The 15914-nt window shown below is 47.5% G+C and overlaps 7 protein-coding genes across 7 annotated transcripts; 4 read left to right on the top strand and 3 right to left on the bottom strand.

Annotated features, from left to right (window-relative positions):
* Positions 1-1704, top strand: PGRI_049050 (uncharacterized protein; the record flags this gene model as incomplete). Its single annotated transcript, XM_040792618.1, has 2 exons — positions 1-48; positions 97-1704. The coding sequence occupies 2 exons, from the start codon at positions 1-3 to the stop codon at positions 1702-1704; spliced, it is 1656 nt and encodes a 551-aa protein (XP_040644585.1).
* Positions 1705-2506: 802 nt separating this feature from the next.
* Positions 2507-3210, bottom strand: PGRI_049040 (uncharacterized protein; the record flags this gene model as incomplete). The annotated part of the gene is made up of 3 exons (XM_040792617.1): positions 2507-2610; positions 2682-3027; positions 3151-3210. The coding sequence occupies 3 exons, from the start codon at positions 3208-3210 to the stop codon at positions 2507-2509; spliced, it is 510 nt and encodes a 169-aa protein (XP_040644584.1).
* Positions 3211-3581: 371 nt separating this feature from the next.
* PGRI_049030 (translation initiation factor eIF2 subunit beta) lies at positions 3582-4564 on the top strand (the record flags this gene model as incomplete). Its single annotated transcript, XM_040792616.1, has 3 exons — positions 3582-3636; positions 3719-4202; positions 4267-4564. 3 exons carry the CDS (start codon positions 3582-3584, stop codon positions 4562-4564), a joined length of 837 nt encoding a protein of 278 aa, XP_040644583.1.
* Positions 4565-5306: 742 nt separating this feature from the next.
* Positions 5307-6662, bottom strand: PGRI_049020 (AIM24 family protein; the record flags this gene model as incomplete). Its single annotated transcript, XM_040792615.1, has 5 exons — positions 5307-5525; positions 5583-5932; positions 6039-6500; positions 6550-6567; positions 6626-6662. 5 exons carry the CDS (start codon positions 6660-6662, stop codon positions 5307-5309), a joined length of 1086 nt encoding a protein of 361 aa, XP_040644582.1.
* Positions 6663-7392: 730 nt separating this feature from the next.
* Positions 7393-10791, bottom strand: PGRI_049010 (ankyrin repeat domain-containing protein; the record flags this gene model as incomplete). Its single annotated transcript, XM_040792614.1, has 2 exons — positions 7393-10202; positions 10263-10791. 2 exons carry the CDS (start codon positions 10789-10791, stop codon positions 7393-7395), a joined length of 3339 nt encoding a protein of 1112 aa, XP_040644581.1.
* Positions 10792-12144: 1353 nt separating this feature from the next.
* Positions 12145-13075, top strand: PGRI_049000 (SH3 domain-containing protein; the record flags this gene model as incomplete). Its single annotated transcript, XM_040792613.1, has 4 exons — positions 12145-12207; positions 12270-12690; positions 12742-12957; positions 13020-13075. 4 exons carry the CDS (start codon positions 12145-12147, stop codon positions 13073-13075), a joined length of 756 nt encoding a protein of 251 aa, XP_040644580.1.
* Positions 13076-14230: 1155 nt separating this feature from the next.
* Positions 14231-14759, top strand: mbf1 (multiprotein-bridging factor 1; the record flags this gene model as incomplete). The annotated part of the gene is made up of 2 exons (XM_040792612.1): positions 14231-14386; positions 14451-14759. The coding sequence occupies 2 exons, from the start codon at positions 14231-14233 to the stop codon at positions 14757-14759; spliced, it is 465 nt and encodes a 154-aa protein (XP_040644579.1).
* Positions 14760-15914: the final 1155 nt, after the last annotated feature.

The raw sequence follows: 15914 nt of genomic DNA, 5'->3' as shown, positions 1-15914 counted from the left end.
ATGAATGATGACTTCCATGCCATCAATGTCACAGGAAACAGATTGACAGTAAGAAGGCTCTGTAAACTCTCGCTGCATGTTACTGATTCCAAATAGCTGCGCAGCAATACAAACCTGGGGATATTCAGCAAGGGACGGTCTTCTTCAACAACCAATCACCACATAAACACCTCGGCAACTGCTCTTGCAAAGGCTGCACCAAGCGTCAAGTTCCACAAATATGTCGCAGAATCGGACCTTGCCTTCTCTGAGATGAAATTTCTGCGTCGGAGGAATAATCTCAGCCCGTATCCCACCTCTACCGCCAGAGACACTCTGGATGGACAGCATGAGAGAGAGTACCATCCACGAGAGCAACAGTTCGATGATCCTGCGCATGACTCTAAGCCCGACGCTTCCTACTCGAAAAAAAAGGTGCTTGGTATGAAACGCCAACTTGACTCCTCAGTCACACCGCTGTTCACATTTGAAGAGGCCCCTGGCAGCGAGTTTTCCCCTGTTTCCAGCCACTCTCGGGGTGTTTCCCTGGAGCCTCGCAACAAAAGAAGAAAGATATCAGAAGAATCTTCATCTATTCCATACACTTGGGATGAAACCGAGGTGGACAACACGGAACAAAGCCATGCCCTCGAACAACACCTGCTGAACCTACTGCATGTCGGAGTATATCCGCAAGTGTTATGCTCTGAGATTACAAGCACCGCCTTGGTCAGACGGTATTGGAGTCTCGCTGAACTATGGGCACTGTTAGAAGAGAGAAAGGCATCATGGTCGAACGAAGCTGGCAACAAAAAGCGAGCTTCACCCGAACCCAACACGGAGCAGCTAGCTACAGCCGAAGCCGAATCCGCTATACAGGAGGTCCACGAGGTCCCCGAGCTCGATACAACAGACCCTGTGGAACTTATCAATGTCGATAGTATTGAAAACGGAATGTCCAAGAAAGTCCCGGATTCGAACGTCACTTGTGAAGCCGCTTGCAGTGTGAGCAACAATCTATCACCGCAACCACCTTTAGTTCTCGAGCAAGAGCAAGAGCAAGACGGATCATGTCAAGCTTCAGATAAACCGAACTGTCTAGATCTCCAGGCTATCAAGACACTAGAAAGCCAAGATCGGTTCATAGACATCTTGAATGAGGATCAGTGTGAGCCTTTGCCCCAGGAATCGACGGAGAATGAAGTTGTTTTCCCTGCATCCGTACCAGAGGTCGAACAGCCGCATATTTCTGACATCGAGGTTTATGAGCTGGGTCGGGTCGATGATGATGATGTGTTCTATCGCACGCTGGATGCTGCTTATTCCGCCATCGTGCGCCCTGGGGTTGCAGCAGAAGTTGCATCAGATTTACAGCAGTTACTTGAATCCCCGGAACTAAACGCCACTGATCTTCCGAATAGCCCCGAGTCGACTAGTATTCGGCACTCCGATATTCCTACCCGGAAGGTAGAGCTAGGGCATTTGGCAACGGTCTCCCAAGATGCCACACAAGAACGATTTGATGAATGGCCGTCTGAGCCTTCTTGTCAACTGAAACTACCAACCAGTCATTTCAATGATCCTTGTGTTGAACTGAATAATGATATGCCGTGGTTGACTGCAGGATACGGCGAGTCACAACCGCGTGCATCAACTGAAATCGATGCACGACAGAGTCAAGCTCCAGAATTATCTGATTTCTGGCGGCAGAACAAACTCTATTGATCTTCCCCGGTAACATGATTATTGAATTGGACAGTCGCGAGTGTCAATAGTAACTTGGTCGCATTTACATCAATCATCAATCATATCAAAAGAAGGTATTCTCAGCTTCATGTACATACCTAGCTAGCGTAACTTCCGCTGCCAATAAATTGTGAGTACCTGATACTCAAGGTGATGTGCATGAGGGCAACCTCCCCTTCGAACTTGAAAAATCAGGCAGAGCCTATAGCAATCATTGGAAAATTTAGCCCAAGATTAACTTAACATAGTTCATCTCAACCGAGCACCCCAATATTCAGCTCCCAGATAACCTGCAAGTCAATAATGGCCTAGAAGAAACAATGCTGCGCTGGCTTATCAATCTTGATGAGGGTTGATGAATTCATTGGGTATATAACAGTCTTGGATAGGAAAATTAGACACATCATAAGATGGTTCAAATCCGAATGCTTGTCTCTATTCAAGCTATGGAGTTGACCTATCCATATATGCCGCCGTTTGACGAAGAACAATTGCAAACCACGGGAGATCGAAAGCCAGGGAAAACAACACTGGACTCGATCCCGGGTCCCCGTGCAACGCCAGATACAACCAGCGAAGAATTATTGGGAGTTTGAATCTGATTTGAAGCGATCATGTAGCTTTTTGGTCGTGGATATGTTGCGGAGTCCAAGAGAATAAGTCGGGTCGGTCTTGTATGGGGATGCGAACGCTGAGAGGTGTGGGTCGTACGGTTGACGATGGCACGTTTGACAAAATGACATGCAGCAAGTGCTTGCAAGGTGCTTGGGTCTATAATCTATTATAGAGTTGCAGCCGCCTCGATCGCACCCGCTGCCTTGAATGCGGCCGGGTTCCGCATCACCACCTCAACAGGGTATTGCCACTGCATGAATCGCGTCCAACCTAGAAATGCAACCAATCAGCCAGCTATCCTTTTATGTAGCGAGATCGTGAAGCTCGGTGATGTCACATACTCCAATATGCGCATCGTCGCCCGAGGTATTTCCCAATGAAGGGTACCAGAACCATAGTCAGAAGGAGCTCCAGTTGTTCAATGCTTTCTTGCCATTCTGCCTCGGCATCAGAGGAATATTCAGACAAAGTATCGAGATCGGAGTCGGTTGTAGATTCTGATGGGAGGGAGGCGACCTCATCATCGGACTCGGAGTATGAGTTCTGTCTGGAGGGGACCATGTACGCGGACATAGAGAAGGAGGGATTTGAGCTTTCTGGGGAGGGGAAAGACATCATGAAGATTGTTGTGAAGAGATCAATGTGAGTAAGTGAAGGGAGAGCGAGGTTGATCAAGCAGCGGCCTGCCTACTGCGATTATACGTAAATGAGAGAGCAACTGTTGAGTTGATCGACCGACACAGCCAAGCTCCGTACCAAATCTATCACGTGATGTGTAATCTAGTGACTCAGTGGTCACGTGGTACGTACCGCGATAACCTTCAGGCCTGGCGATATCAGATTCCAGCGATAATTTTGCCATTTTACCATATTGCTCTAGCTATTTGAATTCGCAACAACCTGAAATCCTCACCAACATACCGTGGTTGAGTCAATAGCATCTTTGAAGCCTACAAACATGGCGGACGCTGTACGTCACACCCTTGTCTTTTTACCGACCCTCCCACAATTTCTTTGAGTCTGCACAATATCGACCCCTCGGCCGCCAACCACTGTATCCAAGAACACATATTGTTGAGCCTGGGGTTAAGACTGGTACTTTTTATTGAAAAGCCAGGCTATTCGTTTTCTTCTGCAAATTCTCATTTTTTCTCATAACTAACGCCGCTTTTTGCCGCTCCGCTCAGGAAATCGAAACCAAGCAGCGCAAGTCAGTCGCATTCAGCGAAGGATCAGTCATCATGGATACCAACGGCCAAGTCACAGACGCCCCTCCGGCTGAGAAGCCTACAGGCGGTATGCAATACCTCTCCGATCCCAGCCTCAGTCCCCCGGTCGCCTTTGCCTCAGCCCCACTAACGATCTCATGAATATACAGAGAAGGATGTCGACGAGGTCACCGAGATGTTCAAGGGTCTCTCAAAAAAGAAGAAGACCTCCAAGAAGTCTAAGACCGCCGACGCCGATGACGAGGAAGCCCCCGCCGCCGATGGCGAATTCGATCCCTCCGCGCTGAAGAAGAAGAAGCCCTCCAAGAAGTCTAAGAAGGTCGACGCCAGCGACTTCGATGCCAAGCTCGCTGAGGCTGGTATTGCTGAGGAGGCTGGTGAGGAGCAGCCTGAGGAGCTCCCCGAGGGTGACCTCGAGGCCGGCACCGGTATCTGGGCACACGACGCCACACAAGCCATCCCCTACTCGCTCCTCGTCTCCCGCTTCTTCTCCCTCATCGAGAGCCACCACCCCGACCTCCTGTCCACCGGCGCCAAGTCCTACAAGATCCCCCCGCCCCAGTGCCTGCGTGAAGGTAACCGTCGTACCATTTTCGCCAACATTGCTGATATCTGCAAGCGCATGAAGCGAAGGTTCGTTATGCCCGTTCCCCATTTATATGTTAAGATATCCTTTCTAACTGTCTTTTCTAATTAGCGAGGAACACTGCACTCAATTCCTGTTCGCCGAACTCGGTACATCAGGCAGTGTCGACGGTTCCCGTCGCCTGGTCATCAAGGGAAGATTCCAACAGAAGGGTATCGAGTCGGTTCTGCGTCGCTATATTGTCGAGTACGTCACATGCAAGACCTGCCGCAGCCCCGACACCGAGCTCAACAAGGGAGAGAACCGTCTCTATTTCGTTACTTGCAACTCCTGCGGATCCCGTCGTTCCGTCGCCGCCATCAAGACCGGTTTCCGTTCCCAGATCGGCCGCAGAAAGCGTGTGGGCTAAGTGGATGGAGATGTACTGGCAATTTGCGAAGGAAGGGCTTGTTTTTATCTCTTCCTTATGGCGTGTCACTTACTAGAGCTTTTACGGAGTGGAAACAAGGCACTGTTGTTTTTCTTTCCGCCCTGGTGGGCTTGAGATGAGGAAACGATTTGAAGAATAAAAAATAGTTTCGCATGAAATGGACTGATATCACTACATCTTACCTTCGAGGCTATATGATCTCACATTTAGGTGAACGGTTAGGACTGTGGTAGAGTCGCCACTCTCCTGACCTAGTTGACCAGACGTGAAAGATCTTCGATCGTAGATATATGCCTGTCTCTCGATCCCCGGGCAAAACCATCTTGGTCTATGGTTTATTATCAAGTACCTCTGCGCCCACCTAAAAAGGCTAGGAAGGGATACCGGGTACTTCCCTCTTAGAACCTCCCATATAGTTGCAACAATATAGGCTTCTGAGTATGATAGTAGTTTGTCAAATTCATTTGAAAAATGACGCTAACGCTACAAAAGAAAACACAATTGTTTCACATAAAATGTATTGATATGACCCGGGGAACCCTGTAACATAACAAATTGGTATAAGGAGAAGGCTTGCTCGCTGTTGGGCCTATGCCCAATGGACGAATGACTATACAACAAAAACACACGATGAAAAGTTGGGAACATCCTCGTTTCTCACGAAGTGACAGTCAAAGTAAATTTCGCAACCCACTTTAGTCTGGCCAAATGAGCGCTAAAATTACGCACTTGCAGTACTCATCTTCATCTGAGCAGCAAATGCATTCAGGTTTCTGGTCTGTAAATAGACAGTTCCAGGCCCTGTAAACCTGCACGCAAGACCCTCGCCAGAACTAATGCCGGAGATGATACCACCAGAAGCCACACGCTCCATTCTGTACTTGCAGTTCCACGCCACAAGATGGCCGTTATCAACGAAGTATGATTCATCTTCGCGAAGCTTTGTAGGAAAAATGTGTCAGATGGAACTCTCGCTCAACGGGGATGATAGACTTACATCTTTCTGGATGATTGCACCAAAGCTCTGGATCCAAAGTAGTCCAGTCCCTGTTATCTTGTAGACGAAAAGTCCTTCGCCGGAGAAAACACCTTTGGTTAGGCCTTGGGCCTGGTACTTATGCTCGACACCAGCAGTATGTCCAAGAAAGGCGTCACGTCCAATTTTCCATTCATCTGGTTCCTCCATCCGAATAACCATGATATCTCCCAACATCGAAGGTGCCACTAGAAGCTCACCGGGACCGGTGTATTGGGACATAGTCATACTACCCCCGATGATGAGTTTCTTCCATGAAAACGAGATGTTTCCTTTCAGTGTTAGCGTTGGAGACATTGCTATCATCGCACCTAAGGAATCAAGCAGAATTAGTTCCTCGTCAATAGATAATTCGGACTAAGACACCGACAACCAAAGGACGTCCGTGTCTAAGGATAGTTGGAGTGAATAACTTACCAGGTCTAATAGTCAAAGGACAACCCATGGCCAGTTGCACTGTCAAAACAGAGTTGGTATCTCGATGGCTGATCCTGAAACTTCCGCCGTTGAAAACCCCAGTATCATCTTGGTTGCTTTCTTTTGCTCCGCTGAATTCTCCATACGCCGGGGCTCCTCCGGGCATTTTCTGCATTCCAATAACACTGTTTTGCTCGAAAGCAGCTTGATTGTGCTGAGCGATTGGATCCTGGGGAGGGCTCACGGACTTCGGGGGAGCTGCATATACCCCAATCGGTGGGGCTGCATATCCTCCACTAGACGATACGTATCCCCCGGCCGAAGAGGTGTGTCGATGGGTTTGCGGGCTCTCTGCCGGCGGAGTGGCCGAGGTATATGCTCCACCTTGAGGCGGTTGCCCTGGGGGAGGTGGATAATGGTAGGTGGGAGCCGCAGCTGTTGGGTTCTGGGATTGTGCAAATGCTAGATTATTCAGTACTAGCACAGCAAATATGTGATTGGAATTAATTACAGGTTATATGGGCCGGAGCTAGACAGTCGGTCAGTATGCGGCCCCGGGGGTTTTTGTGAATTACAACGGCACTAACCTGTCATGGGTGGCGGGGGATAGTTTTGTTGAGACATTTTGCTTAATTGAATAATTTTAGTATACAATGTTGATGTCTACATTCGGGGTCAGAAATCTGACTGTTCACAGATTGAAGCTAGAGGTCAAACTTACAGTAAAGTAGAATATCGTCAAGCGAAAAAATTATAGCCCCGTATTATATCGGGTCAATGGATGAATGACTATCCAAATGGCCTTCCAAGGTTGTAAAAAGTGAAATACTTAGGTAGAAAGGTTCAAAGGGGTCTTCCGCGGGGTCATCGCTTTTAAAGGGGAGAGATAGCTTCCCCTCATGACTGGAGCTCAAACTATTATTAGAGATAATAGGAAAATATTAGGCGTGTGACGGACTTGCAGCTCACGGTCAATCAGTCAATCAACCACAAGTCACACACTACTGCATGTTCATCCCCGCCGAGCACTTGGGAAACCCCTTATGCACAACTTGATAGGTCGACTTCACAGCCCACCCGACTCAATTGACGCTTTTCATTGGTTGTTCTAATACTGTATGTGCAATGAGGCCAAGAGCAAAGACCAAATCTTACACGTCCATAGGAATGGGGAAAAAAGGAATCCATTGTCCCTGGTTTTGAGCGAAAATGTACTTAGCTAAGTTGCATGTTCATTTTTCGTTCAAAGATATCGCTAGTGTATCCCTTCTCAGAGTATAAAAAGCAAGCATTATGTACATCATTATTTGAATAAAATCGTTATAGCAAGTGGTCTCAAATCCACCTCTTCGGTCTAGTCATAACTTGGAGGTGGACGTCTAATGACGCCAGATCCACCGGTCAGTCCCTTCTTCTTGTCCACAACAATACCAGGTCCTCCTTCCAACAACAACGGAGCATTTCTCAAAGAGCTATCTTTAGCTGCGGGCGTGAGTGCAGGCCGACCGCTCATGTCATCAAATTTGGTGCTCGCTCCTTTACTAATTAGGAACCTAGCAATCTCAACTTTCCCTTTTTCCGCGTAATAGCGCATTGGCGTTGTACCGTCAGGTCCGACTGGGTCAATCGCTGCATTATAGCGCAGAACCAGACCAACAATCGCCAAGTTACCGGAGCTGCAGGCCCACCACAACACGGAAAGGCCTCTTTGGTCAACAACATCTACTGAGGCTCCGTTCTGCAGAAGTAATTCGGCAATATCGTAGTCGCCAATTCCCAAGGCTACAAGCAGGGGTCTGATCTTGTGGGATTCGTTGACGCCATTTGGTTTGCCATTTGGGTCGGCGCCGTATTGCAGTAACATTTTCACTCCATCCAAGTCTTTGTTCTGGATGCGCATAAGCAACGCCGTACAACCGTGGGGATCCACTGCTTCTATATTTGCTCTGTAGCGAAGAAGGGTTCTGAATGCCGAAACAGAGCGATTCTTGCTTGCGAAGGAATATGCGCGCATGATGAGCGACGGCCAACTTTCGCTGAGCTCAATCCATATTAGCAGCAGAAAATAAAGCAGGGCATGATGGTTGTTGCGGACGATCCAGTCAAACGCGATCTCATCGTTAGCCCTGGGCCCACCGTGGCCCAAAACGAGAATATCCGATGTAAGCCAGTATTCAACAGCCTCGATGCTTTTTTGGACCTCAACTACATCATGGCCTGCATCGTTACCGCCACTCAACGTCTGCTGAACGTTCAACGACGCCAGAGTAGGCTGGCTGAATCCTAAGTCAGGAACCTTGGTCGAGATGTTCCATGCTATCCAGCCAAGTTGGGTTGAGAACGCATCCCACCACTGAATGCGATCTTGAGACTTCTTCCAATGTGACGGCACGAATGGACCTCGAATAAACCAGTCCCGTATATCTGACCTGAGAAGGTTTCCTATTTGCTCGGCTCCTTTGATGTGAGCATTATAGGTGCCACCCAACAACGCTTGACGACAAAGAAACCCCAGCTCATAAACCGATGACTCAAGATGTTGGCCTTCTGATCGTTCAGAAAGCCAAAGAAGCAGATCGAATGCTTCTTCCCAGTTGTCCTGCTTTATATATTCCTCTTTGTGCGCTCTAGTCTTGGGGGAGTCGGCTTCGAGGTCGGGGAGAAGACCTCTATCTTTTAGAACAGGGACGATGCACAGTAATGCATCCTCCCGTGATCCAAGGGAATGAGCTTCAAACCGAGATGCCAGCTCATTAATATGCGTGTTGGAGGCTAAGTTCGGGTCGCGTCTGTATGCACCAGTAGAGATGTCCACTTGCCCGCCCAATTCCTTCACTTGGAGGAAAGCTGTCTTGAGAAATTGAATGAAAATATCTTGGGCGGTCATCATCTCTACTCCATTACTAGTGTATATAGCGAGAAGGTTCTTCAGGGAGGAGTGATCCTTTGGCTCATGGCCGAAGAGTCGTTGTTGATCGCCAATGAGGTCAGATGGGATCAGTCGTTTGTCCAAGGTTCGGAATATCCATTTGCGAAAGTAGAGATAAGTCTCTTCCCTGCTTGCCTCTGCTTTATCAAGCCCAACAATACGAAAGAGCTTTGAAGTCGCTAGATCGCGATTTGACTTGCACAGAGACCATGTCCACAAGCCTAGAACTGCCTCCATCTCGGTGGCGTCCACTTTCCATCGCATATCATCACCTCGCCACATGAGGTCAATCGCCGATTGTCCTGAATATTGAGTCCCAGAACCTGGATTGATACCTTTACATTCGAAGCCAATTCGGAAGCTAAAGGTGTCATCGAACTCAACTCCCCAACTGGAAATCAAATCCATCGTCGACTCAATCATTTTTGAGAGATTATGAGCTATTTTTCGAACAGGCATCTCATCCCAGGCAGCATTAATGCTCTGAGTCGACCTCGATGTAAGTCTAGATAGCTGAGCCCGTGTCTGAATCAACTTTATCCCCAACGGTGCCCCAGCATCAGGTAACAGCTTTTCCGCTGGCTTCATCCTGGCTGATTGGTCATGCAGTGGTACCATATGCGGTGGGATTAGATCGAAAGATTCGACCTTTTCGAGATAAAAGGCGAAGCAGTCCAGCTCCTGCTGCTTGTAAGCCATGAGGTCCCGGTCGTCTTTCATCTTGTTATCGTCCGGCTCCATTCTTTCCGTTCGCAGCCAGGTCCGTATGATAGCCATTAGGAGTGTCGATCCTAGCTGGGCTAGGATGACAGATGCATGGAGGCCTCTCAGTCCAACAAACTGAAAGACAAATCCGAGGATTGTGGATGCGAGTGTGGAGTGAATCTCTAAATGCCTCCCGTCATATCTTCGATCTCTGATTGATTTGATATAGCTAAGATTCGTGGTCATTGAAGATTTTGGGCCTTCCTTGACAGCCAAGAAAGTATTGAAGACTTGATCTCCCACATCTTGGTTACCAAGCTGCAGCCAGTATATCTTGCTTGGCCTTTCCGCCTTCAGATAATACTCCTTTGAGGAACGCTCCAAGATAAATGCACAGAAGAACATTCCGATAAATAAGAGGACCGACCCAGTAAGATAAAGCGGGAATGCGTATGAGGCAACAGCTTTGTCGTTCTTCTGAAAATGCTGGGGATATATAAACACCGTGAATGCAGCATATGCAATAGTGGCTTGATAAGAGTTACTGTCGTCAGAATCATTCTAAACTCAAAAGAAGGAGAACTACTGACCGGTTTGCAGTACACCACCTAGTATCGCAGCACAATGAAACCACACTTGAGCCCTCCTCTTGATTCCCGTATTTAATGACAGATTGGGAATGTCCAGTTCAGGTAATTCACTGGGTGAAACTTTGCTATTGCAAGACCACGCATCATCTTGAAGAGCGTCTTTCAAAGTGCCAATTTTGGTCACTGTCTCTTTTCTATAGTTGACATTCTCCCAAGTCACTATCTCCACGATTTTGGGCCTTCCAAAGACTCGTGTGATTCCACCATCATTGAAGAGCTCTGCGGTAGATTCGGAGACGCAAGGAAGGAGTTCACTTTCAGCTTCGGCAGGACCTTCTTGTGCTCGTCCGACAAATGCCCTTAAAGACGAACTTCCGCAGATCCTGATCACTGACACTACAGCAGTCAAGACCCCAAGCGGCGAGAGGGCAAAGATCAGATTATCAAGAGCGCTAATGGACTCGGAGAGAAATTGTTTTGTAAGTCGTTCGCCGAACAATGTGATTAAAGGAGCCTTTGATCCAAACATCAGCATATCACACTCCTACCCGGAACCTCATCCAGATAAGTAGAAACATACCAAGTCCGTAGCAAGATTATTTGTGAAATCATCCCACTCGTCAGCCCTAACAAGCGGAAATAAAGATACAAGAACCAGTATAGAAAGCATCATTAAATCACTAACACGTCAATTCATAATAAAAACATATATCATACGACAAAACTTAGCTCACTCAAACACATGCCCCTAACGGCGCTCTTAAGGGAATAACACCCCTCGGTCCTCTATGCGCCATCGATGGGCATGTTTTGCCGATCCTCGCTCGATTTAGAGCCAAGTACAGAGCCCACATGCTCGTGGGCCGCCTCTCCATGATAATAATAGAACCAACTAATGATATCAAGAACATTATGATCATGGCTTTAATTTTGCCGGGGTATGAAACACAATCGTGTACCTGGCGTGAGCATGTAAGCGCTGTGCTGGCGAAAGTCCTCATTGTCACTGCACTAGTTGCGGCCCGCGTGGCGCTATAACACGGACTCTGTGGGTCTAGATGGGGGCTTTGCTTTGGCCAGCGCGTAAATTATCCTTGATGCATGAGTGGCTTAGGGAAAATTAATCTATATGGAATGTCTGTTATGCGGAGAGGGGAGGAAGCGATGTTAAGTGGCGTGGTCAGGCTTTGGCAAAGGTTTTTTTTTGGCACTTTCGCTTCTTATTTTAGCTCCTGGCTTGTAGGGTTGATCGAACCCAGGCAGCATTGGAATACCAGGAGGCAACCAAATTAAATTCAGGAATAGGAATATGTATGCGCGCTTTCCTGCACTAGTAGTGATGTGAAACAGCCTCCCTGCTCATCGTATATTATTGCGTAGCGCTACGGACAATTTATGCATATAGGACCTTGGGCTAAACGAAATAAAAAGGATATCTGTTTTCATTTCTCGTCTGTTCAACTAGCTGGGATCTGGATGTTGAGCGGAATACCGTTGGCTTCCTGGCTTCATATATACAACATCGTCTTATCGGTTGCGTTGTTGGCATATCTTCAAGTATAATCTTTAACCATTTTCTTTTGTTTCGCTTCATTTGATGACCTAGGTCCTTACCTAGAGAGACTCTTTAAAGCTTCTTTAAAGCTGTATAATCCAAGTTTTAGGGTAGTTCTGATTATTCTAGATGATAAGCGAAATTAATGTTACAGTCGATGTCGGAGCGGAGATTCTAAGATCTTGCCAGGCGATTTAGGCTACTTAATAACACCCGACGTAACCCCCTGTCTCTCCCGACTCCTCTTGCGCTGGTTTTTTTTTTAGAAAAAACTTATCTTGTCATTCTAAAATTGACCCCTTCAATCCATACGACACCTCTTTCATAATGGCCGCCTCCAACGAGTTCGCATCTGCCATGACCACCCGGTCGCTCCGCATGGTCCGGACGGTATGACTTCCCAGCTTCCCGTTCCTGAAATGCGATCCAGGTACTAATCCAACACCATCCAGGAACTAGAATTCCTTGCCGATGCCCATGTGATCACCCCTCAACAGCTCTCCTCAATTATATCACAACTACCCACCGATTCCGAGGCATCTCGCGCGGTACATGCATCACCGTCGCCGCCCCGACAGCAGCCACAGCCTGTGCCTGTTCAACATGTTCCAGTCCAAGCACAGCCCCCTCCGGCTCCCTACACGCCCTCATACTCGCCGCCTGTCTCACAGATGTCCAATGCGTCGCTGAATGAAAAAGCCACACTGCACAACCAATACGCAAACCAACCACCCCAGGCCCCGCCAGCTTATCCCCAAGTCCCGCCAGTCCGTGTTGCGTTGGCCATGTACGATTACAAAGCTACCGACGCTGGTGACTTGGACCTGAAGGCAGGGGATCGCGTCCGGATTATCCAGGAAATAAATGAGCATTGTAAGTTATTTCCCTTTTGTCGGATATGGTTACCAAGCTAATGATAAACAGGGTGGCGTGGTCACAGTGAACGGACTGGACAGGAGGGTATTTTCCCTGGAAGTTACGTGGATGAAAAGGCCGCTCTTGCTTCCCCCCCGCCTACAAATTATGGAAACATGCCTCTTGCAGTTAGCCAGAGTGGACAGCCCGAAAACCCCGAGGACCCAAAGAAGAACAAGTTTGAGGAAGGAGGCAAGAAATTTGGAAAGAAACTGGGCAATGCCGGTACGTCTTATATATCTTATGTACATTGGTTACCCATTGTTGGATTTCTAACTTGATATTAGCTATCTTCGGTGCCGGCGCCACTGTTGGCTCCAATATCGTGAACAGCATCTTCTAAACATACGGCCGGGCCTTTTTGCGGGGCATTTTGCTTCATACTCACTCTCATTGATACGGCGTTGGTGGCTTGAATTTTGCTTCGAATGGATTGACTGGGCTCAATCAGAATCGCTTATCGACGGGCTTATGGCCAAATATTCCAGGGTCTCCTGTGTTCAATTCCTAATTGGTTCTTCATTGCGATACGATCCCGACTCAGGGTTACATACATAGTTATCTCAGGCAATGACTTTCCTGATCTTCTGCATGATGTTGGAATTGACCTAAAGATTGAATAATACAATTAAAAGAGCATACCTATATCGGCCACCTATTGGAACCGAACCGAGAAAGAATGGATAGATATTCTGATCGTACCGGGGTATACATGGTTGGTGACTATACTCCATAGAGTAATGCACGATGACAAGATAGGCTAAGCCTATCCTGGTCCCCGATGAGGCTGAGCGCTCTCATCGTGGGGACCCATGATTGAAGACTCATTGTGACTCTTGTGCTTACTCTGGTACAATACTGTACCTGGAATGCCGTTTGGGGGCGGCGATTGGTTCTTGAAGGGTGATTAGGGCTGAAAATGACCACGCACATAATGCCTTATGACATCAAGTTGTGGGTCGAACAATATCATTGTCTTGCCGATGGTTTGAAATGGACTGTATGTCCATATCTTATATATAATAATGACTGGGGATATAGTATTGCCGGAGAACTATCTATACTTATGCTGAACTCTAAATGGTGAGGCTGGAATGTGTGAAATGGTGTGCATTATTGGAAGTGGCTGTGGCAATCAATGAGGTGGGGAATTGGTGATGGGTATAGCGAACCCCCAAGACCCCATTGAAACGCCCTAGAAAGGATATGAAACCCCGTAGTAAACTGCAATTAGTCATATAGAACTGATAGAAATAGTAAATGATTTGAAATGTAAAAGAAAGCCGCGCCACAAGATGAAGGGACCTTTGACCCAGATATACGCTAGCCCCAAAGCGGACTAGTGCGGGCTCCCCTCCCTCGAGAAGCTTCTGTGTCATCGATATAAATTGCATTTCTGTCTTCACCCTCACACGACCAACGTCATCTACCTCCACTCTCCCTCCTACGCTCTTATTCCTAACCTCACCTACACCACCAAACCCAAACTCATCTCAAAATGTCTGACTGGGAAAGCACCACCAAGATCGGCAGCAAGTTCCGCGGAGCAGGCGCTGCCCCTCGCGAGACCGTCATCAAGGGCAAGAGTGCCCTGAACGCCGCTCAGCGCTCCGGTGGCGTTATCACTGAGAAGAAGTACACCACTGGTAACATCGTACGTGATCTCTCCTTTTAAATCCGGGAAAAACACCTTGAATCAGTACTAACACACTCTCCAGAGCGCCAAGGCAGGTGCCCCCGAAGGCCAACACTTGACCAAGGTCGACCGCAGCGACGACATCGTCAAGCCCAAGACCGTCGGCCACGCCGTCGCCGACGCTATCAAGAGACGCCGTACCGAGGAGGGCTACAAGATGACCCAGAAGGAACTCGCCACCAAGTGCAACACCACCATCACCATTGTCCAGGACTTCGAGCGTGGCACTGCCACCCCCGACCAGAAGGTCCTCGGAGCTATGGAGCGCGTGCTGAACATTAAGCTGCGTGGTTCAGACATCGGTTCAGAAAAGTTCCCCAAGAAGAAATAGACGATCGGGGCTGAGTCCGCGGTTTTTTTCTCTTCGGAATGAGACCGGGGGCAAATCTCCAAGTTTTCTGCATCTGCTTTTTTGCGCTCTATGACTGTCATGTTCCTTCTCCGTTTTCATGAGACGTCACTTTTTTTTGGCTTTTTTTTTCTACGGGTTTCTTTTCTGCTGGTCGGATAAGCGCTGGCCTTGCATGGGAAACGGGTTTAGAGAAGATATCACGAAAAAAGTTGTATAAATGAGATACCTCAGATTTTGATATTATCATCTTTTTTCTACTCATAGTTGGTATCGACGTGTAAATTTGGGTAGATAGATGTCGTTTTCATACATCGCACATCATCCATGCACAGTGCAGGCCTAGCGTAAATAGGTGCTGGGATAGATACATAAGTAGTTTCTTCTCTATATACCTCGGTCATGCGAGATGGCTTTCCTTTTCCATTTTAGTGCTCACCCTTTGCCACCTTTTGCCCACTAAGTAAAATCGAGCATATTATATAGTTAAGAAAGTCTTGGATATTTCGGGGGCCGTAGTTTAATAGACTGTCTCCTTTCTTAGACTGACAAGAGTAGACATCATCTTTTCGTTGAGTCGGCCGAGGTAGTTATGGGGGATAACTTCAATAACCACAAGCCCACCCTGGTAAAGATTATAATCTCCAGATTTTAATACGAAAAGGCGTGTAAATTGAACGTATCGCGTGATAGATGGCTGGACGTCAGATGTCTAGTAAGCATCCGAGATGCAAACCGGATCTGATAGTGGCGACTTAACACCAGAATTTTCTCTATGGCGCTTTTAGCGGTACTAACGTAATTAGAGAGAGGTCAGCTCGCAATTTGGGTATAAAAATAGAGTAGAAATTGTCGACCATTTATACTTATAGTCAAACAAGGTCCCGAGGTCACTCTCTATTAATGTGATAATATTACAACTGTCTCTGAAGATATTGACATTAGTCTCGTCTCGCCTTTTTCTCGTCCTTGCGGCTATTTTCGTTTATATATGACCAACCGTACAGATCGATATGCGGCATATATTAGCTTTCAACCTCAGGCGGGATTAGCCTTTAAAGTACTTAGCTGTCTCTTTCTTTCGCGAATCGTAGAATTAGTGAAATAGGCTCACAAAAGTATACGCTCACTAAAAGG

The sequence above is a fragment of the Penicillium griseofulvum genome (genome assembly GCF_001561935.1).
Source record: "Penicillium griseofulvum strain PG3 chromosome Unknown contig_84, whole genome shotgun sequence".
NCBI classification, from domain to species: Eukaryota; Fungi; Ascomycota; class Eurotiomycetes; order Eurotiales; family Aspergillaceae; genus Penicillium; species Penicillium griseofulvum.
This window is presented reverse-complemented; position numbering and strand designations above follow the sequence as displayed.